Genomic DNA, 24,316 nt, shown 5'->3' with positions numbered 1-24,316 from the left:
ATCGACGTGCCCCCCCACCCCTGCTTCGGATTTTCAAATTAAATAGGTCGACTTACAATCGTGTAAATACGGTAGCTTCCCGCAGAAGCGGATCATGGTAATGGAATGCTGATCGTGCTGTGCTAAAACTGTCCATTTCTTAATTGTTATCCTATGGGTAGAATCACATAAGCTCGCCACAACCGGAGTGAATGCGGTAGCAGCATGAAGCACGCACCGCCGCTGCACAAAGGCCAGCTGGTCAAGACATATTCTTGAAAGTTTCGATTTCGGCGCTGCATCCGTATGGCTTCGCGTGTGTCGTGCATTTTTCTTGTTCTACATGACACCGCCTCATAGGTGAAGAAGCTACGATGCAAAATTCAACGTGTGTGCTGTTCAATATGTGCTGGAGGACTGGGCAGCAGGGAGGCGGTTCGACGTGAGCAAAAAAATGGCACAGACCTGCAAGAGAACTCCAGTTGATGAAACCAATAATAAAGGCGGGCTGGAAGAAGGGGGCATGGCAAGCTTGTCAGAGCTTGAGGATTTTCTGCTTACATCTACTGCTGCAAGCATGTATTTCCATCACACTCCCCGACAAAGAGATCCTGAGCGCGTTTTTATAGCACTACTGAACGAACTGATGCCTCGTATACACCAGTGTGACTTATAGACTTGAAAATACGGTAACCAATGTGTCATATAAATTGAATTTCTTCCATTCTTGTTCCATTCTTGTACAGTTGACCAGAACATTTTTATTTATTGTGAACGGCAAGTCGTCATGTATTCCAGACACATGCAGCTAGTTATTGTGTAGCTCATTTGCATTTTGTTGGATGCCTAGGCTGATTGATTGAAAGTCCTTTGTTTTGAGTAGGCACAAGGCAACTGTGGGGGGAAAGGGGAAAAGTGCAGTAGTACACACACTCGAGGTCCGAGTCAATGTACTGTCCGTTTTGCTATTGCTGGACCTGATCAGAAGGGCTTTAGTCGGCACCCCTACACTGCCCTGATCGATCCACTTTGGCTCTCATGTGCAGGAAATAGGAGTTGTGTGTCAGCATCGTAAGTGCAGTACGGTAATGTGTGTGCTGGAGGGTCTATATGGCCACTCTTCCGGTTTCAAATGCAGTACATTGTCAGAGTAAATGGGTAAGGTCCATGCAGCAGTGAACCCGCTGTGCGAGCACGTTACCATGGTGATGTCGGTGATGTCGTTACCATTTTGTCAGAGTGTGTGGGTATATGACGAGTCAGCAGAAACCTTATTCATGAAGACCGCTTGGGAACGTGCAAAGCGGGTCTTGCACGAAAAGAGAACTGGCGGAGTATTTTGATGAGGGAACGACTTGAAGTACAGATAGAGGCACGGGCATAGCGCGTGGTAGCTACTGAGGAGGCTGTGTAGCTTAGGAGGTCATACTGGTTTGCCCTGAGGGGTGGAGTTAATGAAAAATTGATCGGCCCACATGCGGTAGCAGCAGCAGCATGTGCCGTCATATTGCCCCCAGCCACACCTGTATGCCCCCGGCGTCCAGTTGGTTTCGATTTGATTACCTGCCTGTGCATGCCTGCAGAGGATGCTATGGATGGCCGTGGCCGTGGCATCCTCCAAGGCAGGGCGAAGAATTTCTGAGTAAGCCCTGTGTGAATCAGTGAAGACTTTAAACTGGTTTGATACAGCGTGTGGGAGGGCGGCAATGGCTCCCCAGATTACGAGCAGCTCACCATGCAGGGGGGTACTAGAAGGAATGCTGTACATGAAGGCCCCCAAGTAGACGGAGGTCTGCGTACAGATCCACGCCATTCGAGCTTGTTCGCCAGAGAAAGCGGCGTCAGTGTAGATGTCGAAGGTATCTGAGTGCACAGCCCCAAGCTGACACATTGTAAGGAGCTTGCAGAGGGGTACATTGTCGCCAGCTATCGGGCGACAATATCAACAAGAAACGATCGGAGCATCCCATGCGGGTAGAGACAGTGAGTGGGGGAGTGTCGTTAAGTCACTCAAAGTTCCTAGGCAGAAGGTGCCGGCCTTATAGGGCATTTTCTAAGCGAATGTGATGTCGGATGTCGGATGTTCAAGTACAGGTACCTTGGTGTGCTTAGGGAGCCCAGTGATGGTTCGTTGTGTAGACCTATAAAGGCGTTCAAGATTCTTGATGTTGGTCAGAGAGAATGTATATACGAAAGCGCCATATAAGATGTTTCACATGGCAACAGTCATAGCTAGGGTGCGACAAGCATGTTGTCTTGCTTCTCCAAACTTGTTAGACAGGCGACATACTGTGTGTAGTAGCATGGCTGCCTGTTGTAATTTGCACACCCACTTTTGGGGGCTGTTACAGCTGGCGATAAGGCAAACCGAGTACTCTAATCTGTCCGTTCTGGGATTGTATGGTGTGTGGCTCAATGTGGAGAGAGATGCACATGTCGGGATTGATGCTTACCATCTGTGCTGATAAGTTCTGTTTCCTGAGGGGAGAGTCGCAGGCCTATTTCAGTAAATGTGTTCTGCCTGTAATTCAACCTGCATGATTTCTTTATCAGTGTAGTCTGCCACTTTGGTTCATATGCTGACGTCATCAGCATAGATTGTGAATCGAGCCGCCGTGTAACGTTGGAGGTTCCCTGCTACTCTGTACATGGCTAGATTAAACAGCATGGGCCCCAAGATGGAACCCTGGGGAACTCCCTTACTCATGTAATAGGTGCTTGAGGTCCATCCAGGCTCCATGCCATGTAAATGAACTGGTCGGACTGCAAGGAAGTTTCTAATCCAATTCTGGGCACGTTGGCTAGGATAGTGACTAGTGAGCTCTTCCAGGATAACATCGTGGCAAACGTTACCGAACGGTTTGTGCATATTGATGGCTAGCAAGTAGTTTGATAATTTTTTGTGTTTTCAGTTGCTGCATATGCTTGAACGGTGCATTGCGAGCATCAACAGCCTCTTCTTCCGTCACAAGATTTTGCTTGGACTTGATGACCGTGGCAAGATTTCATGTCACAAAGTTCATGTATCCTTTTCTGCTCTTCTGCAGTGTATTTCTTCAGCTTTCTTTCTTTGTCAACAAAATGGAGACAGTACAGCTTTCCGAAAGAAAATATCTGTGTACATTCCCCTCTCAGTGTGAAACTTGCCTTGCTAAGATGTATACTTTTGTGGTGGCACATATTGTTCCTGTAGCCCTCTTGGGTTTTTCGTGAAGAATTTGGAAAACCCTGGAGAAATCATGTAATTTTAAAATGCCAGTGTGGAAAGCTGATTTTTTGTGTAGCGTGTAGTATTTATGGTGTAACATGCAACCTGGAAGCAGCAGTGCATTGTTTTCATCAACATTAAATTCAAGAAGAGGGAAAAAGAGAAAGTGTGTGCATGCAAGCGCTCATTTTTTTTTTTTGAAGTTCGTTTTATAGTGATTTTTTTTGGTTTTGGCCTCATTCTGTTTTTAGCATGAAGGAAAATCTGAAATGCCAACTTTTTATGTTTGAACCTTTTTTCTTTCATTCCTTGACTCAATGCCAGCTCATATTTGTCTATTTTGATGTCAGCGCATGCATTGTAAGTTCTTCTGTCAATATTTGTTCACATATGAAACACTTTTGGCATGCGCAAAAGCAGGAATTGTTTGCATTTGGGCTATCATTTGCAGAGATACCTGTATGAAATGCTGGAAAACCAAGACCGCCAAGATGCCCTTGATGCAAGAGCCACAGGGGATACGACAAACTCGGTACAGCTTTCCTTCTTGTATAGGGTAATGGGGCTTACTTGGTGCAAGATGAGAAAAGTTTCCCATTCTTACTTTCTTGAACTGTTTTCCTAGGCCAGGAATGGTGCAGCATTATATCCAGTTGATCGGACAAGAATGGACATTGACATGTCGGACATCATCATCACTGGGAGCAGCTCTACTACTCGAATCTCACAGAGAGAGGCAAGTACTTCCAATAACTTTGTGAAGCATCATTATTATGGCTGTTGATGGAATCAGTGCAGGAATAGGTCTACTAATACATGTAGTTAAACTCAACTTCACCACATGTGTGTTAGTTGCCCCTAAGGGGAGACACGGGTCTGGTGAACATTTTATTATTAAAGATATCGTGATGAAATTAGGTGTGTATAAGTGTTTCTTCCTGTTTTCAAAAATATAATTAATTTCAGTATGTCTCAATTAGTTCCAGTATTATAGGAAATTAACTGGTCTAATTAGTTAAATTCTTATGGGTCGTTAAAACACTTCATTTCTACATTTTTTGGTTTCTATTGAAATGGGGCTGTGGCCAAAGACTTGCTATCTGGAATTGTACTAATTATATCTCTATTGAAGTATATCATCATATAAAAGTGTTAAATTTTGTCCAAGCATCATAATTATGAAGTATATTTAGGTGATATTATGGGTCGCAGAATTTGAAATGTTTGACTCAGCCAAACAGAAACAGCATAGCTCTACAGTTTAGTTCTTTTTGAATTCAGTGGTATAAAGCTAATTGAAATTGCACCATAAAAACATAATTAAAACTTCCGTAAGGCGAGTCATTTATCAAAAAACACGAAGCTGAAAAATAGCTTTTGAAGTGTGCACGCCAGCCATTTGGAGGTCATTGTATAGGCCTCAAAAAACAGCGGAATGCGGGTGTTTCAGAAATATTTCACAGTAGTGAGTGATACCAGGTAGTGGGGAAAGGGCCCAGCTTTGAAACAAAACCAAGATGGCGGCTATCGGGGACACGGTCGTGGCAGGCGACAGGCGCGCAGTCCTGCCACATTTTGCTCCGAAATTGCCATTTCCAGGCTTCATATGCCTGAAATATGTAGGTATTTTAGTAGTTGGAGGTTAAATTTAGACTTCAAAAATTTTAGGCATTAACTTCAGAGTGTATTGATCTCAAATATGCCATTTTTGCAAAATCGAAATTTTCACGTTTTTTTATCATTTCAAGTATTATGTCTCTCCTTAAGGCTAGGATGTGCACACAGTGATACTCAAGAGAAGCCATCTTTATTTTTTGCCTTATTTAGTGTTCATACCAGTTGGAGTAAGGGAAATGGGGCCGTTATAATAAGCACAATTGACAGAGTACTGCAGATTGCACATGACATTCAAAAGCTTTCAGTTCAGCTCTCATCAGCAGCTTGCTCTTTTTTTTTTGTCCTTCTTTCTTGCATATCTTTTCAAACTTTCATTCTCTACAATATTCACTGAAAGTGCAATGCTCTTCTTAGCACTAGTGGCTCTTGGCTTCTGTTTTATCAGAAGCCTGATATGAAAGTAAATTTGTATCTCAAGCCTTCTGTAGGTTGCACCTTATGTTGCTCAATTAGAATTTTGTTATCCAAAAGAATTGTCCTGCACTTATCCAGTTTTTACATTCCTGCTCATTATCATGCACAGCATAACCTGTTAACACTAAAACTGGAGGGGACACTTAAGCTCCGCCTTAAGGGTATGACACAATAGCTTTGATGGGTTTATGGCCATACATGCAAAATTGGTAATTCTCGACTTTACATTCATAGATCACTGGGAGTCCTAATACAACTCCTGCCGTGCAGTGGCACACCGGTTAAGTGATGCACCATTGCCTTGTGATGGCAGGTGCTCCCAGCGGTGGGGCTTGTGTGACCCAGGTTACTCTTCCCGAGCAACCTCTCGCAGTCAATCTTTAATTTAACTGCCACCTGCCACGATATTCAGTTTGCTCACAATCCGGCAGGCAGGTTGTGATGAAGCCACAAGGTCATGTGACCTAGCTGGCGCACCTACCTCCTAAGTTGCTTCTCTGGAGATTTTTAGGGGATTTTTCACCCATTGTCAGTGATGGATTTTCTGCGATACGAGCTCCTTAACACAATCGCGTTATAACTGCATTACTTATGGAAAAGCCCTGTGTTGTGCATGCCACCAATACAATTTTAAAACAATGCAGCTTTGCACGCAACAACTTGAGTTGCCACAAGGTAGCTAGGCCCCTTTGAAATTTAGGTGTATCCTGTATCCAGGAGCCAAAGCTATGAGCATATGAACATTGGCTTAATCTTGTAATGCTTTAATGTGCACTCTTGAGGAAATCACAATAAAATTTTGGTGCCTGGTTATCACATGTGAAGCTGTAAATGGTAAAAATATTTGTTCTTCACTGCTGTTAGTCATAACCAGCACTGCAGTCTGTGGTTTCTCATACATCAGAGCACAAGCCAACCATTCCTAGACATGCTCTTGGGGACTAAGGATTGAGACAGTGTGATGCAAATAGAATTTATTGCAATTTAAACAGTAACATTTGGTAGTGGCTGACAAGGAAGAAGTTCCTCAAAAGGGCTTTATTTAGGGAATCTAGGATGTGCGACTCACCAACAAGGTTACGAGTGAGGCTTGCCCACTCCAGGACGGAGAAAACGCTCCGAGGCTAGGTGGGATAAGGGTGTTGGAGATGTTTCTGTCAGGCTGGTCCCATAGACAAGAAGCAGACCCATGCTGGGCCGTCCTTGTGCACCATGTTCTCTAAACTAGAAAGACAAGAACCACTTTTCCCAGTGCCAGTTGCCGTTTAGTGGCACAGGCACCTTCCAATTATAGTTAATTTAGCTAATTGTGAGGGTCATGTGGGCAGGCTGAACTTCAAGGGATGTGCCAGTGTCAGGTCCCCACATCCCACGCAGCATTAAACCTTCCTGTGAAAGGCATCTGTTGGTGCTCTCCGTGAACTTGAGCAAGGCCTGTAGTGTAATTTATGGCAGTGATGTTACCATGCGCTCACATTCAATGCACATGCACTGATGGCACTTGCGGGGGGATGATGCCAACTTTCAAAGTTTTGGAGAAAATAGTGTGTATACCTCTCCTCTATCTTCAGTGGCATGGCCTGCAGATACCATGTCCACAGGTCCTGTCAAGCAAGGCCTGGTTGAAGACTTAGCTGGGGCCCTACAGAGGCAGTGCGGGAGTCTGTATGAACAAGCATTACACCCGCCAGTGTCCATGTCAGGCAGGCAGTGGTCAGTGGTGCCTGTTGGTGTCGCTCACCAGGAAGAGTTGCAAGCCGCGTGCAGGTGTCTCTGCAGCACCTGTGACTTATTGAGCGCATGCACATCCGCAAAACCTAGGATGAGTGGCTTGGCTGTAAACAGCAGGCCAGAATCCTGGAGCAAAGGTTGGCATGATGCTTGTGCCTTCCTGCCTGGGTAGAAGCAGCTGGGTACAGGCTGTGTACAGGCACATACAGCTGGGTACTGGCACATCATACTAGCTGGTACAGCTGGGTATGTGTCAAACTGGGTACAGGCAGCTTCGTCATAGCAGGCAGCAGCATAGCAATGTGCACATGACAAGTGGCCTGGGTGATTCCACTGAAACTATGTTTGCTGAAACACTTCAGTGCAGGACACAGAAGAGGAAACGGCATCTGCGTTTGCAGTGTGGTGCGATGTGGAGCTCGCTAGTGATGTTTTGTGCCGCTTCGCAGATGCCAGCTTCAAGTGAACAACATTTGTTCTCAGTTGTACAAGAGTGCTGAATTCGTGTGAGGTTACCTATAATGAGTGGGTGGTAGTGCACACCCGTCTCTGCTCAGTAGTCCTTCAGTTGTGTCTCTTCTCCTCTGAAACAGCCAGTTCCCAACAGCTTTTGGTCTGACTGCCACATAGACATTGGCCAGAATCCTAAATGTAAGAAAAGGGCATGTACATGCAGCTGGAAGATGTCAGCTCTGTGGAATGGTCTTGTCTCACTTGCTGCATTGAACAGCTTCTGAGTGTACGGTGCAGCATCTTGGCGCGCTGCCAAGGTCTGCGCTGGGGATGGCAGCAAAAACTGAGGAACTCGCTCGGCTGGAAAACAAAAAAATAAATTCTGGCCAACAAAAGTGGGGGGCGGGTTCATTAAGCAAGTGGGTTCATTACGCCAGTAAGTACGGTACATACTTATGTGCAGCGGCCCAACTTCAAATATCTTGAAGTTTCCAGACTCTTATTTTTGGACCGGTTTAGAGACTTTACAAAGAAGGGCAGCCTTGTGGTAACATAAAAAGCTACAACCTGTACTGTCAATTATTGTGCATGGTTGCCACACCCTATGTCTTGCTGATTTCTCTTAATAAGAGCAAGAACATCCATCACGCTCTCATGATGCAGCTCTTGTGGTGAAAAGGGTTTTTCTACCGCAGCGGTGGCCAAGTGGTTGAGCATCTGCCTCGCATGCGGGAGGTGCGGGGTTCGATCCCCAGTGCCGCCGGGTACCCACCGGTGATACAATGGGTACAAGCTTTCCCCTGGTCTGGTGCTCGGCTTATTTAGGGTGAAATGCTTGGGAAATGGGTCTTCGACCCCACCTTGAGAATTTGAAAAATACCTTGTGTCATGGCGCTCTTTGGCCATAGATGCCCTTGCGCCATAAAAATCCATCATCATCATCAAAAGGGTTTTCCAACCTTCGAATAAACCTGAAAAGCCATCCAGTTGGGTACAGGAGGCCATCATTGTCATGCAGCTTGGTGTATTGAGCTGCATCAAGACGACCCACATCCTCCTTCTGAGTAAGAAGCAATTTGTGACATTCATCACACTCTAACTTCAGCAGAAACTATCTGGCCACTGTGGGGTTGGCTTGGGGAGATAAGTACGCTCTCCCCACTCAATCGCGGCTGACACGGTTCAAAACCGCCCGGACCCCACCCCGTGATCGCGTACGCTACCGAGCGCTCGCCGACCACAGCGGGCCTTGCTCTGAGGGAACAAAGGAACGACACACTGGCTGGCACAAACAGGCATTTATTGCTACAGCAACAATAACGCTAGCTAGCAACAAGGTACGCTAATGAATCGAGGACGTCCGACTCACCAGCAAGGTTCTGAGCGAATGTTCGCCCGCGCTAGAGCAAGGGATATACTCCGAAGGCCGCACGGGACGAGAATACGGGATCGGGTCTCCCCGTCGCTTCCTCACCCCGCCGGCGAAGAGCGGAGCCGTGAGCGACACGTCCGCTTGCGCCGACGATCCCAGCCGAAGCGCCCCCATGCCCCCTCTCCTGCGCGCGGGCTTCAGCAGTCTCCTGCGCAGTGATGCTGGCACCCTCTCTTGCCAGTTAATGTAACTGACAAGGGAATGCGTTCCGCCTCGAGGTGATACTGCTGCTGCACGGTGCCTCGCGGGAAAGCAAACACAGGGGGATGCAGGGCAGGTCCCCACATCACATAACCACAAATGTAGAAAATGAGCCAATCATCGCTTCTTGCAGACACACATGAAGTATGGTCTAGTACAGGGATCTGCTCTTCATGTGTGCTGGGAATGTCATGATCATTGAGAATGCTCTAGATCATACCAGTCATGCCTGTCTTCGAGCCTTCAATCATGTCTGGTTCAAGGAGCTGTGAGAACACCAGGGTCAGCATCTCCATTACTAACTGATCTGGCAAGTCCGTAAAAACTTGGACAGGATACAGTAATTACAAACTGTTGCGATGTCGGGTGGGTATTGCAGCCACTTGACTGCCTTACTATACTAAACACATTTTCGATTGGGTCCTGACTCAGCTTTGAAGTCATCAGGTACTTGAACTTTACATTCGTTGTCAGATAAGTCTCAAAGAGAGAGTGGGTCCTGACTCAGCTTTGAAGTCATCAGGTACTTGAACTTTACATTCGTTGTCAGATAAGTCTCAAAGAGAGAGTGCTTACGACCGTTAGTCTCAGGCCAGCTGCGTAGAAGCAGATAAGAAGCCGCCTCAACCCCCTGAATGGAGCTCCCATTCGGTGATGTAGGTCAAAAACGAGAGCAGCTTTTCTTCTGAAGCCGAATCTGGCCACAGGGCTTGGCTGGGGAATCTGGATGTCATTATTTTGATGACGTCTCAGATTATCCTGCAACAATAAAGCACAAAGAAAGCATTTATTTTCATATATCCACTTTATAGCCAAATAAACAGCGATGAGATGGCTGCACCTTAGAAAAAGTTGCGAGCTTAAACTTACCCAAAGAAGATGAGCACTGGTTGAATGCTTCCATAGTAGCTTTCCAGCTCCGTTTCATAGAGTCGAAGACCACTCAGCACCTTGGCACTGAACAGCTGGAATGCGTATGTCGCTCTCATTTTCTCAAAATTATTCGGGTTGGTATGGCGACATGTTATTCCCAGCATGGCTTTGAGAGTGACATTGGAGCTGTCAAGCTCTAGTGCCTTGCGCAGTGGATGTAGGGAGACCTGTAGCAGAAACATACAGACAAAATAATCTGGTTTTACCTTGCACTAATACAACCCTATGCACGTAAAGAACTGCTGGCAAAAGGTGAAAAGCAATGAAAAAGTTGAGCTATGTTACCTTGCCTGCTGGTGTGTTGAAGCTACTCTTCATGAGGCCATTTCTCATGGATTGGAAGGCAGCACACTTAAATGCATCCAGTTTTAAAGGATGCGGACCTCACAGTGAAAATTTTATTTGCTAGCACATGTAGTACAAATGGGACCACTTGTAATTGATCTGTCAGTGATTCTCTGTAGATTTAACTATCCTTCAGATGCTGTGTCCACATATGTGGACGCAACCTAAGCCTAGTTATATTCTTGTATATAAGGTGAACTTCCCTAAACATTTAGACCCTGCCTGTCAAATGTGTGGTTCCGTCTCTCACAGATACAGCAAAGTGCGTTTGGAGAAAAATTTACGGGCTATCAATTTGATTGATGCGGAGGAAATGCGACATCATTTTTTTTTCATTCACCAGTGTATTCCAATTTTGATTCCATTCCAATTGTGGTGTGTTCTTATTCCATTTTTATTTGTAATTGCTTCTTTTAATCATTTTTGCTAAGTCATTATTAGTCATTTTCATTTTTTCCAAGTCATTCTTAGTCCAACTTTGCCCTCCTCCCCTACAAATGAAGAAGGGGATGTACCTCTCTCCACCTGCCAACCGTGGGAGGTGCAGAGTGAGAAATCCCCCCTAAGCATGCAGGTGGGGGCTTTACACAGATGCCGATGGCGTAGAGTTTTCGCCTTCATAGCCCTCATAATGTTCTCGCATTAAAAAAAGGAAGGAACTAAAGATTTTGCGTTTAATTCTTTCCCTGTCATGGGAAAAACTGCCATATTTTTTGAGTTTTAGTTAAATATTTTGGTTCAAGAATATGAGGGTTAAAATTTAATGCAGTACATCAAAATGAAGCCAATTAAACATACTCTTTAATTATGTAAGCTTCGTTAAATTGTTTCGTGTCTCCTTATCAAATTTTATTTGCAAAATTTAGATTCTTAAATAGAATTTGAACAAAACTTCCAAAAATATGCACATATAAAAAAAACATTTTAGAGAAACTTTGGAATTTACCAGGTGTCTGCCTATCCAATAGTGAATACTTCTGAAAAAAAAAAAAGTTCTAGCTCGTACAATTTTGCGACCTGAAAACAATCACTTTAGGCCCCATAGTTGGGCATGCCAATGGTTGAAACAGGCAAACCCTTCACAGCACAGGCAGTGTGAAATCCTGCCGAAGTGATGTGGAAATTCTACAAATACTCTTTTCAGAACTGCTGCCGAGTCTAGCAAAACAGGCTCAAATAAGAAACTAACAGAGGTGTTGCCACCGGTTTTCGGCTAGTAGGTAAAGCTGGTGCAGTTCGAAGGTGGAGTGAAGCTGCAAGAGCTCACATCAGCATTGAAAGATGTGTAGTCATCAACGAATACAGGTTCATCAGGGGCATTGACAAGCTGAATTTTTTGTTGTGCCTGTACCCATTGTGCACAAGAACAAGGAAATGGCCACATCAGGTCATCTAGCATTTTCTTTCATTTGCTCTCTTTACAACATTTGGTTGGAATACCCCGGAGGTGCCAAGAGCAATTTCCGAAAAAAAATGCATCAGATTTGCTTGCCTTTAAAGCTGATATTACTAATGAAGTAGTTGTCTGCAAGAAACCACCTCCAAAGAAGCACACCTAACCGAGCAATGAAAGCTCATAAGTGCTCCCAAAGAAGCCTCACAATATTGAGCCTCCGCCAACAAGTCAGTGCTCTGTGTTGGGTGCAATCAGTGGCCCCGGCATGTCAGCCTGCCAAACCCTCAATGGTGCAGACGCGAATGCTGCACATCAATGAGCTGTATTTGCTACAGAAAATGTGGAATCATTTCCTGCACATCCTCAAAAAACAACTTTTAGTGCACTAGCACTAGATGCCGTGCTAGTGAAAAAACTGTCCTGCCTGTGGGTGAATGCTCCACCTGTCACCTGCCATGGTTGGCATGTGGAGTGCATTGCCATAAGGTGGGTCACTAGCAAAAAAGCCATTATGTGTCCTAGTGAAGCCTCCTCCACCTGCTAGCTGCCACGGTTGGCAGGTGTCAAAATGTAGAGAGAGATTCTTCTGTCTGCTTTCAGTGGATAGGGAAATGGAAGAGGGAAGATAGAGAGGATGACAGACAAGGCGTTGCTGGGAGTGGCACAAGCCCCTTTCCTTTTTGTGTGCTAGCACTAGGTGGGCCACTAGCAAAAAAGCTATTATGTATCCTAGTGAAGCCAGATAATGTCCTGGTGAAGGAAGAAAACTGGTTTTGCAGCAGCTGTAGCCACGAAAACCATGCACGCTGGCTGCAGCCAAGTGGAACAGAGGGTAATGCGTCTGCTGCAGTCTAGTGGAAAGGCAACAAACCAGTTTCGCAGCAGCTGCAGCAAAGTGGAAAGGCAGAAACCCCGCAGCATCGTGCCACTTACATTGTCTTACATTGTCATGGGGGCTTGTGAAGGTGCTCGACAACTCTTAAAGTACAATTTGTTGTCTAAAGTCAATATTTATTAACTTAGATAATTAAACATAATTAAACTATTAATTATTTGTGAAACAAAAAATTGCCTGTGGTGCGCAAGGTGACTGTCACTGATCTACAACTGGTTTCACTCGCCTGCCTCTAATTTATTTTTTAACCCTTGGCTGAAGTTAGCTGAGACACCTGATTACATTATTTGTTGGCAACGCGATAATATTGGAAGCTGTTGATGTCTTTCCCAGAAGTGATGTCAGTCCCTCGAGCTAATGGGCAAATTTTATGACCAACAACACATTTTGTTCCCATGAGGCTTCTAATGCTATCGGTTTAATAATGTGCTGAAATGTGAAAAATATTGCATAATTTTTTTTACACTTGGCTTCCAATAGGTCTCCTGATCATGAATTATGCAATCGATAATCTTTCCTTTCAGCTGATTTAAGGACACATGAAGGGGCTAAGGTTGAAACAATGAGATTTTTCTTTGATAAGAGAGCACCTGTCAGGATATTTTAACACCGTTGAATCAAAGAAAAGGGAAATGAACTGAAACCAGCTTTATTACAGCCCAAGCTGCACTGGCTATAAGGGCACTGCCTGCAGTGAATTACTGAGGAAGAATTGTAAAATGTTATGAATAGATTCTTGGAATGTTTGAAAGTCAACTTGCCCTCAGCAATGTCTGCTCAAGTGCGAAGTACTAATAAACCACGGTGATTATGAAAGGGTGCCTTATGCCTTTGTGCTTGTGTATGAATGTTTTGTGCAGAAGTATGCTGAGAAGCTTCTGTTGCGCTATAGCCAGCGTTGGGTGAAAGAATTTGTTCGGAAGCGGCTGGACCTCAACATGCCTGTGCATCCTGATGGATTTGAGGATGGTCCCTGTCCACCAGCTCCTCCTCGCCATTGTGCCCTGGCACGCTGCCCCTGCCAGTTCATTGAGGAGCACCTACGTTTCAAGCCTCTCACTAAGTGCAGCCTTTCAGAACTTTGTTTTTAACCTCTTTCTGTCTCTGGGCTCGTCTTGTATGTTGACAGCATCATCAAGCTCTTCTCTGCACCCCATCACTCAAGTATGGCAGAATCATCGAACAAAGGGACTTGAAATGCATTGGGGAAAGATATTCTGGCAGTTTGCTAGTACAAAATAGTGGGTGAAAGAATGGAAACCATTTGGGTTAGGCGAGTGAACAACCTGTTGGCAGCTGCACCCAATTTGCTATGGTTGTGACTTATATCGCTTGTTAGTCTCAGAAGTGATGCTAAGGCTTATAAATAGTGGGCAGTTTTCTCAAATGCCAGCCAATGGTGTAAACCTAAATATGTAAATGTTCCCCATTGTACTTAATGACAAGTGTTCGGAGCATTGTTGTTCATTGTCTTGATTTTCTGCTAGCATCCTATCCACCAGAGATGGACAGGAAGTTGCTTTGCTTGAACTGTAAAACAAAAATTGTTAAAGAAGACTACAGGCTTGAGGATAGTTATTGTTCTTGAAGAGCTGGGGGCCATATTGTCATGCGATCACTCAAGTGATGCTACATTCAATGCAATGCCTCAATACAATAATGGTGTTACTCGATTTTACAAGATTTCTGCCAGTATGACTCCTTAATGCAGTGTACCCAATAGTTTCCTCTGCATGTACTGAAGGTCTTGAAACAGAAACAAGAAAAAGGGGTAGCATTTTGCATTTGGCTCCTGAAGGGGTGCCAGGTTGGTTCGCTAAGTTGGGCAAGATGGGTGCTGTAATATTGAGGCCATCATTCACAGTTGACACGGTCAGCATAGAAACATTCATGGTCCATTGAAAGGCAGCAGTTTGGCACGATAGAAATATGCAGGGAACTGATCAGCTTTTCAGTTGATGTTTGTGCACTTCAGAGCTATGCAACATCAATGCAACATCATATTGATGTTGACAGGAAATGTGCTTGCCTGCAGGCTTTTTTCTTTTTCTCTGTGCTCAGTTTTGCTACTCCATACAGTAGCCATTTGCTGGAAGTGATGTTCCGCAGTATTCTTGTTCTACAATATGGCCTCTATACCTACAGTCTTCCTGATCTCAGTGAACTGTCAGTGTTTTATTGTGTTTGAGCAGTCTCGGAGATGGCGCAGGGAGGATTTTAGGCTACATTTTCCCGCATTCATGCTCTAGCACAATTCTTATTAACCCTTTAATTGCCCCCCCTTTTTTTTGCCAAAAGTTTGTTTTTTTTTACTGCAGATGTGAGAGTTTTCTGCCATCTTTTGGTGGAACAGGAATGAGGCTTGCATCGTCAAAAACTTTGAAATAAAGTGAAAGTGCAGCGTACAAGCTTAGTTCGTCCAAAAGGCAGTTTACCATGCTTTTGCAGACAAGCTGGGCTCATCCAAAGCAGCTGAGGGATTAGCCATGAAATCTCAAGTTTGTTAGTTCTAGCAGGCAGCTTTCTTAGTGCAGCTCCTTAGTCTGTTAGTCATTTTGCATTGGTGTGGATTTTTTTTTTGCACTATTTTGTTTGGTATTTCCTATAGGTGCAGAGATGTGTCTGGTACAAGAGTGGCCTTATACTGACAGCATTTTATATTTTTTTTTTCTGATGAAGTGTTGTTACGGAGTACTCTGCAGTTGAGGTGAAGTAATCTGTTGTAATTTCTTTAACCTTTTACTTTATCAGCCCTTCTTTTGTTTTAAAAGCATTAGTACCCATTGTGCAACATTCTTCTGCCCATTGCGTTACTCTCCATTCCACGTTCGTTTATACTGCTTACATGGTGCATAGAGGTCACCTTATTAGGTATTAAATGGAAAGGATAACTCTATGCAAACATTATTCTCAGTAAAAATTGATTATTTGACTGTTTCTGGGCATGTTGGCATTTGTCCAGCAGCAAGAGACGCATTTATTGCTGAGAAAATTCAATTTAAATATCTTCTCATTCATCAATTAAAATTCATAACGTCCTTACCGAAATGAACGTGTTGCCACTGTTTAGAAGTGAATGGTGGTGATATAGCCTCTGGGATCCACGCCTCAAAATAAATCAGCATCGACGCATGCATTTATTTCACTTGCGAAATCGGCTGGTGAGGGTGACACCTGTATTTCGTTTTTTGGTCTTTTCTAGGTTATAAAAGCTCTGTTTTTAATGACAATGGCCTTTTTGTGATTAGAACGTTGTAACCTATCGATACAGGCCAACTTTAATTTGGCCTTAGTGTTTTAAATTTGGTGTGATTCAGAACTATTTGAAACTAAATTGGTGCCGTTTTTGGCCAGGAAATAAAATAGTGAGGGATGATGAGTAGTGCAAGCACATATTTAAACCTCTGTGAATGTCCTAATCAGCATTTATTTTTTGAAGCTGTCTATGGTGCACATATTATGGCTGCAGCCTGAGCCTAACATGGCAGGGGGGGTCATTGCATTTTTATTGTGAAAAACGTTATGCACTTTATTTTGGGCTGTTCCTTTTATAGGAGTCTATCTTCATACCTCGTTACTGAAAGAACTCTTTTCGATTGTTATTTTAGATACTGTTGGAAGGGAAAACTTAGTGTGCTATGTTTGCATATGATTCCTTTTGCAAGCATCAGTGCTGCTGTGGAGCATTGTGTACCGGTGATGTGCAGATGGGAAAATTTTTAACTCAAGTAGAATATTGCCTATTTTCTATTTCTTAATTGGTGGAGGTGAAAAGAGTGTCAAAGGATGTGATTCTTTTTTTCTCAGCACGTAGTGCTGTTTACAAGTAGACATAAGTGAAATGGAGGCTTACTTGGTTTGGTTTGGTTTATTGGGTTTTAACGTCCCAAAGCGACTCAAGCTATGGGAGACGCCGTAGTGAAGGGCTCCGAAAATTTCGACCACCTGGGGTTCTTTAACGTGCACTGACATCGCACAGTACACGGGCCTCTAGAATTTCGCCTCCATCGAAATTCGACCGCCGCGGCCGGGATCGAACCCGCGTCTTTCGAGCCGGCAGCTGAGCGCCGTAACCACTCAGCCACCGCAGTGGCTCAGGCTCACTTGGACAAGTGAGAAAGTTAGAGAGGCAACGGGCATCACAGCTTTTGTTGTTGTGACAGTGGCTGTATAACAGACTTGATGCACATGGAGCTCAGTAACTAATGTAAGAATGAAAATTGCTCATAGTAGCTCTCCGAAAAGGAACAAGATGTAACTTCATAATACTGCACCTTATTCGAATGGTGCAAACATGGTGAACTCCAGCAATAAAAAGTCAATTTGGTGTAGAAATAGTGTGATGTCCAAACAGCAAATCTATTATTAGCAACAGATAAAACACAAATAACACAGCTTAAACACGAATAGCAAAATGAGAACATCTTAGCCTGGGGAAGCGCAATACTAGTAAGTTCATTTTACTTTGAAGGTGCAAAGGCACTCCTTTAGAAGTGTTATCAGTGTGGCTTATATTTCCTTTCCACGAGCTTACATGTTTGTGTTATTGTGTTGGCATTTCGGTTTTCTTTATGTGTTTCATTTGTCACTGATAGTACGGTAATACGGAAATGAAATTTCCACATGAATCGTGCCAAGGTGAACCTCTGTCTCATCTTGAATTAAAATAGCATGTTATGATAAAATTACACCGCACATATGCCATATGGATCATTAAGGCATGGCCACACACTAGAGCAGGAAGAAAGGCAAGAAAAAAATGTCGCTCGAAACCTAGGAAGAAGCAAAATTTTTCTTCTGTGCACTGAATCAGTTTCAGAACTATTTTTAAAGCTTGGTGCCCACTGCTGCAGAAAGAGACAAGTAAGGAAAAGCGAGTTCAGTTCCATGTAATGATAGGGGCAAGTGCTGAGCTGGAGAGAGTTGTCATGTGTCTGCTACAGCAGTGAAATTCCCAGTGTGGTCTTTCTGATGTTTTTGTGTTTTACCCTGAATTACCTGATGTGCACATTTTCCCACTCATGCTGCTTTGCCTTGAGAAGTAAAAATTTAGTGGGATTGCACTGCCTACTCTGAAAAGTAGTTACCTTGCTGCTTACAAAGCACAAAATGCACTGAAGTAGTGTGATGGTAAATAAGCACATTTTGGTTGTGGATTACACTTGTTCATAGCTGCACAGCCAAGAGCAATGCAGCAGGAATGGTTGCAAGTAAATGGTGGACTTAAACATAGTGCTTGCTGTGTGAATGCACAGCATAAAGCACAGGTACAGTGAAACGCCACTTCACGAACGAACTTAGGGGACCTCAAGGAAACGTTCGCTTGAGTGAAAGTTTACTGAATTGAACTGAGCACTGAGCATGCAGTCACTAATTCTGATGAACTAAAGTAACTTTCAAGCATTCGGATGTTTTCTTAAGGCATTTATTTCATAAAACTAAACACAGCACACAAGTGCACTTGAAGCTATAATGTAGCAATTTTGTGCTGAACTTTTGCATTCACCATTGCCAACTTTGTTAGCTAAGCAAGTTTGGCTTTGTTTTATGCATATTTTTTGGCACAGATGCCTGCCGGGCGGCAAAAGCTTTCAACTTCTACAGACACATTAGTTACACATTAGTTGTCCATCTTGCTGAGGGTTTAGTTGCATTTACTTTGGAAACGGGTCTTTCTTCAACACGTTTCTGAGGCTGGGAGTGAGACAAGTGCACTAGTCGATATGTTTGGCTACTGCTTTTGCTATAAGCCAGCTATGTAGCCATAGCAAACTGAATCACGAAGTTTTGCATGTGAAAGTATATCGCTGCGAAGGTTTGCAAGCTGTGCACCTTCAGATTTGCGGTGTCCGAAATTGTTGCATGTTTGCCGAAACTATCCATTCTGACCTGGAAGCAGTGTGCTGAAATTCGTTCAACTTAAACACATTTTCATTAGATAAAATAGGATTTTTGTGGGGGATTCTTCAAAAAGATTGTTTCATTGCTAAATTTATTCACATGACATTCTTTTAAGTGGTAGTTCACTGTGGTGGAGCACTGGGCAGTAGACTTGACAAGCTCATGCACATGTACATCAGCAGAATCAGCAAACTGCATGGTGGAAGGAGCTGGATGTGAAAGTGTGAGAGCCCTTAGATGTTGCCACACTGCACAAGTAGACACACCAACAACTTAGCTGTGTGAGCATGGTCATTGTGACAAAGGCACGGTTGCACGTGTACAAGTAGGAAAAAAAATTGGGTATCTTCATTGCAAGTGCAGTTAAGTCAGATGTTATAGTGGTGACATTATGCAGCTGTCTCAGTTTCATGGTTGCCTTGTTATGGACACGAGTTCGCTTTACCAGAACATACCTGATCTGCTAAGCAAGTTCAAAAGCTGAATAGCTGGAGTGGCTAGGTGTGCTAAACGCATTTTGCTGAAGGCAGTTGCATTCAATAGAATATTTGTGAAAATTGTTTGTCAGGATTTTGCTACAGGTGCCTCTCATCAAAACACTCAAGCTAGCTCTGCTAGCCGATTGAACACTACAATTAGTGTTTGAAGCATATGTGATGTGTAAATATGTATTAAATCTTGCACCAAAAGCACTTGCAACTGCACCAAGCTCGCTTTTTGCTTGTGCCAAAAAGTCGAATATTGTCCCATCACTGAAAATACCAAATATCAAATTTTTTAAATTGAGCAACAAGAAATATTTATTTCATGTTTGAAGCCTAAAATGTTTGCACATCACTAGTGTAAATCATTGCATGAAGCCGTGCAATCCTAACTCATGCAATAGTTTGCTAAGCTATATCTGCATATAACATATGCACTGCCCCACTGTATGATGTTTGATAGTGACCAGCCTTCTTGTAGAAGTGGGCAGAGTGCTAAAATGAGTGTTAGCAGTCTGCTTTTGTGGTTGTAATGCCTCCTCTCAGCCTTTCTTTTATTTTAGTTATAATTAGGGAATTTTTCACATCATGGGCCAGGGACAGTGTAACATTGCCTTTCTGTATGCAAGAGCAGCATGGAAAACATCGCTAATGCATGCAATCTTTGTCAATTCGTTACTCCTGCATTGTGTTTTTAATGGCTGTGGAAAATTTTCAACACGGTTGCTTTGCAGGCAGATTAACATCTTTTCTTGTGGAATTTCGAGCTGTACTAATTACGTTTTTTGTTTACATATTAAGTTTCTTGCATTTACACAGATTAATATGGTTTTTTCTCATCTTTTTGTTCACATCTCAGCTACGCATGTTCTTTATGAAGGCTTTCCTTGCAACCGTGGTTGTTCTTTATTATTAATGTAGCTAAAAAGAGCACATGTGCTGACATGCGTGGGCTGTAGAAATGCTGATTCAGACAGCTAAAGCAAGGGTTTTTGAATGAGCATGGCTCATGTCTATGGTCGTTTTGCACTGACCTTGTAAAATAGGGAAATGGCTGCTAAATGCCTGCTTTTTCTTTTGTCGTTGAATCTCTCTATCATAAGCAGGTTAATACTTCTCCAAGATGTCATCTCACAGTGTCTTGTCTGGCCAGACTGGTTTGAAAATGACTGAGTGTTGTCTGTAGCAAGGAGTGTCAAGACAATGCAAAGTGATTTGGCTCTTTCGCCATACTTCTTGTTGTGGCCTCCACACTATCGAGTTAAACTAGCAAAGCCAGGTAGCTACCTCAGTAAGGCATCAACCTTGCTCTTCTGATCAAATGTTGACTTATGCATAAAATATGGGTGTCTGTGGTTGTAACCTGAAGTGCAAAAATTCATTCTAGGGAAGCACTATAGTTATGGTCATTTGCAAAGCAGGGACAATAAGATCTTGTATATGTGGATGTGGTGGTATATTATCTCGAGTTTTCACGAAGTAACAAAACCAGAGAAGTGAGCATGATGTGCAAATGAAATGCGCAGATTTTTTGTGTGTGAAAGTATGCAGCTCATACAGATTAAGATACTAACACAGCGGAGAACGAATGTTAGTAGCAATAAATGTGCTTTAGTGTCACAGAATGGTAGGTTTGCTGCTACATGTTCACAATTCAGTTTTTTTTAAGGTGCCAAGGAGGTTAGTTTTTTTAATTGCTAGGAACAAGAAATCAATAGAATACAGGGGCAGGAAACTCATCATGCTTAACACATATTTTGCCATTATTTCAGCATTATTGTGGCAGAAAAATTGCATTATCATTAAGCTAGAAATTTTCAATAAGGGAATTCAGATTAGCATTTCTAAAAAAAATCTTGTGGGCGTTATAATTTAGAACGAAAGTAACTGCTGTGGGAGCAAAAACAATAATGCTTTTTGATGGTAATAATATGATCACAATAATGCTATCACCAGTTGGCTATCACAAAAGCATTATGCCAAGTGCTAAAGCTTTGTATTGAAATTCACATGGTTTTAAACAGCGATTCTACTGTACGGGAAAATTATCACATGTTATGATTATGTGAAGTTGGTTAGACATATCAGGAGTGTAATCAAGAAAATTGGGGAGATACTGAGGTTTTGAGTAATAAGAGCCACAGCACAAAGTTCACATCTGTTGTGTTGTTGATAAGGGTGTGCGAATACTAAAATTTTCGAATATCAAATATCTATTCAATACAGAACAAATATTTGCTGAGAAAGATAAGTGGGCAAACATCCCCCCCCCCCTTTTTTTTTTATTGCGTATGGACTTTGCTACTGAAACTAAACAAAGTTAGCCTGGCCCAGCACTATACAAAAACATGACATGCGCAGAAATGTATGCTGGTTGATTGTGATATGATAACAATTTGCAAGCTGTAGTGTGGTTGTTTAAGATGAGTGACAAAATGAAATCCATGAAATGACATGACTGGCAACTAATAGTAACATCATGGCTAGTAAAACCTGATTAATTCCAAAAATGGAATGAGGAGACTCCATCACACAAACAGCCCATGATGAGCGCGCAGTTTCGGCATGCTTTAAGGACAATACAGACTTAGGTGAGGGGAACGGATTTTTGTGTCAGAACAGCGATACTGCCTCTAAAAATAAAAGTAAATGACCACTCCAAAGTGGTGCGCAGCGTGGTTCGGATGGCTGGCGAATGTGCGGCTGTTAGCTGTGGTTGCTGGGGTCTGGCGCAAAGCTCAGAAACCGAAACTGCGTGGCCAGGCTATATTTTCTGCCTTGCGGTAGGGGCCTTCCTGTCATCTGAAACAGAAACTTGGGCGAGGTGGTAATATACTGAGCAGAAACAGCGCGAATTTAGACTGGGACAGTGCTCGCCCTTGTGTGTCATCCTTTCTCCCAGTCTAAATTAGCGCTGTTTCTGATCCTGTCGTTGTCACACCTTGTGTTACACGCGCATCAGAGGTGCACAGGCTACAGTGCACCATGCAGTAGGTGGGATTTTTACTCACTCACTTGCCCTACCAGTGACACCTTTACTTGGTCCCCCTTCGGGAGCTTTATGAGAAATTCCACAAGTGGGCTTTCCCTCAAGTGGGCTTTCCCTCACGTGGGCTATTAGAGTCTTAGTATATGAAGGGCAAAATTTGCATCAAGAAGAAAAGCTTGATACACTTGGTTCCCTTAAAAGGTGATATTGGATACGTGTATGGCATTCTTTTTTGTGTGTGAGGAAAACAGTTCATTTTAAAGTGAGACAAATTAGTTAAAAATGAAGGTGGTTGCATAACATTTTGGATAAGTGATAACAGCTCATGGATAACAGGTACCATTGCACATTTTGTGTGGTTTGTCATTTTTATACTTTCATTGAGCAGTTGTCATTTTCTTTTCATTATGCATTAAATTTATATTTTTAATGGCTGTGCCTATCTTTTTAATCAAAACCACTAGCATATTCAAGTATTTGCAAGGACCCAGTTTTTGCATTTTTTGCAAATTGCATGCTACTTACGAAAAATTTCTCCTGTGAATTTGGGAAAAATGTCTACTAATTACACACAAAAAAGAAAATGTCTCTTCATTCGTACCCTTGCCCCCTCAGTGAAAATCTCTGGAAATCAGCGACAACAGGTGTCGGAGCTCGTGACGCCTTTTTGTTAATTATGTTCTGCATTCGTCTCATGAATGAGACAAGTTTGTAAAGAAAATCATGCTGGCTGAGGTTGCAGAATTTTGTATGCGTCTAATTCGAATTACTTCTAAAAACTTTCTCTTTCAGGAGCAGCAGTCATTAGTGTTTTCTGTCATGGCTGGTGCCACAATGTGGTGCATGATATCTGTTAGCAGAGTCCGAAAGCTTGCACATATACGTGAAAGAGGGAGCACTATGTGGGCTGCAATCTCTATTCACAAAATTGGGGCCCACAAAATGTTCCCAAAACCACGACTTTAGCCCAGTTCGTGAAATATTGAGCTTTCAAAAAGTTAAGTTGTTCATGGTATTTAATTGCAATAAGTGTTTAATGCCTCAAGTTTCAGTGGCTTTCACGTGGTACAACATGCACAAATTTAATGACATTAGCAATAATGCCATTCACATCCTACCGAGTTTGACACAGTCTATTTGTCCATGAAATATGCACTCTGGCAGTAGTGCATATATATTTCAGATCAAACTCCTTTGTACCAATTAATAAGGAGTAGATCCATAGCATGTGGTTGAAATAAGTGTAATGTTCAAGGTGGCAACTATCTGAGTTCCTAGAGAACACTTCCGAAACCAGGGCAATTCTCCTGAGTGTTAACAACTTTTAGTTGTTTACTCGTGTTTAAGTTCAGGTGTTGTATTCATACTGAATGTGCTTACAATTGTTAAGCAATATATTTGTGATACCTTATATGTAGAGCCTTTTGTTTTTGCATAAAACCTGATTTTACCAGACTCTTGAACCATGAACAGGTTTTTCCAGAATTCGGTTAAACCTGATTTCAACCTGCAAATGTGGCTTCTGTAGAACTTAGTTTTCCTGTGCACTAAGCTGAGGACACCGAAGAAAAATTAGTGGATATCTTGTGCTTAACAGAGAGGGTTGTTTCCAGTGAACTAATGATTTTAAACCATTTTAAACACTTGTAATTTATGATGCAACTCAATTTTAGGATAAGCTCGAAAGGTGTATGTTTTAGAATATATATATATATATATATATATATATATATATATATATATATATATATATATATATATATATATATATATATATATATATATATATATATATATATATAATATGATTTGGTAAAGTTCTTTTCGTGCAACCTACCTTTTCATATTGTTTCTGTTCTGGAAATAGCAACAAAATACGGGATGTAATGTCCTACACAAAAATGAGCGCTTATTGTGAACTTTCTTTTCCTGCAAAAAATGGCCTTAAAAAACCCAAAAGATGGAACATTTTGCTGTCTAGCTCGATTTATACTCGAATTTGAGCTAAAAAGTAATCACCTGATTTTTATCCTTGAATTCCAGAAAAAGTAAAACCTGCAAACAAAAGGCCCTACTTATATGTTATATACTTGGATAAAACTGTTTAGTTGGTTTTTCAATGTAGTGGTAATCTCATTTAATAGTTAAAATTTGAACATTTGGCACCACTTCCAGAAATATACAGGCATTATACAATCAGTACCAACAAATGTGCTTGTATGGCAGAGGTATAACAGCTATGGTACTGTTATTAGAAAGGGAACAAGTGTAACTGTACTG

At 42.5% G+C, this 24,316-nt stretch overlaps 1 protein-coding gene across 2 annotated transcripts in view; it reads left to right on the top strand.

Moving 5' to 3' along the window:
- The window catches only part of LOC144114932 (uncharacterized), a 39,554-nt gene extending 22,140 nt beyond the window's left edge, over window positions 1-17,414 (top strand). The window contains exons 6-10 of one of the 2 annotated variants that reach the window (XM_077648961.1): window positions 2,892-3,002; window positions 3,512-3,547; window positions 3,639-3,719; window positions 3,813-3,923; window positions 13,525-17,414. In XM_077648961.1, the coding sequence (XP_077505087.1) occupies window positions 2,892-3,002; window positions 3,512-3,547; window positions 3,639-3,719; window positions 3,813-3,923; window positions 13,525-13,755 (570 nt within the window). In that variant the 3' untranslated portion in view covers window positions 13,756-17,414. The remainder of the gene's footprint in view (window positions 1-2,891; window positions 3,003-3,511; window positions 3,548-3,638; window positions 3,720-3,812; window positions 3,924-13,524) is intronic. The other variant, XM_077648962.1, reaches the window with a different exon arrangement.
- The last annotated feature ends 6,902 nt before the right edge of the window (window positions 17,415-24,316 follow it).

This window comes from Amblyomma americanum, chromosome 1 (genome assembly GCF_052857255.1).
Source record: "Amblyomma americanum isolate KBUSLIRL-KWMA chromosome 1, ASM5285725v1, whole genome shotgun sequence".
NCBI lineage: Eukaryota > Metazoa > Arthropoda > Arachnida > Ixodida > Ixodidae > Amblyomma > Amblyomma americanum.
The sequence above is the reverse complement of the archived record's forward strand: the minus strand, read 5'-3'. Positions and strand labels throughout refer to the sequence as shown.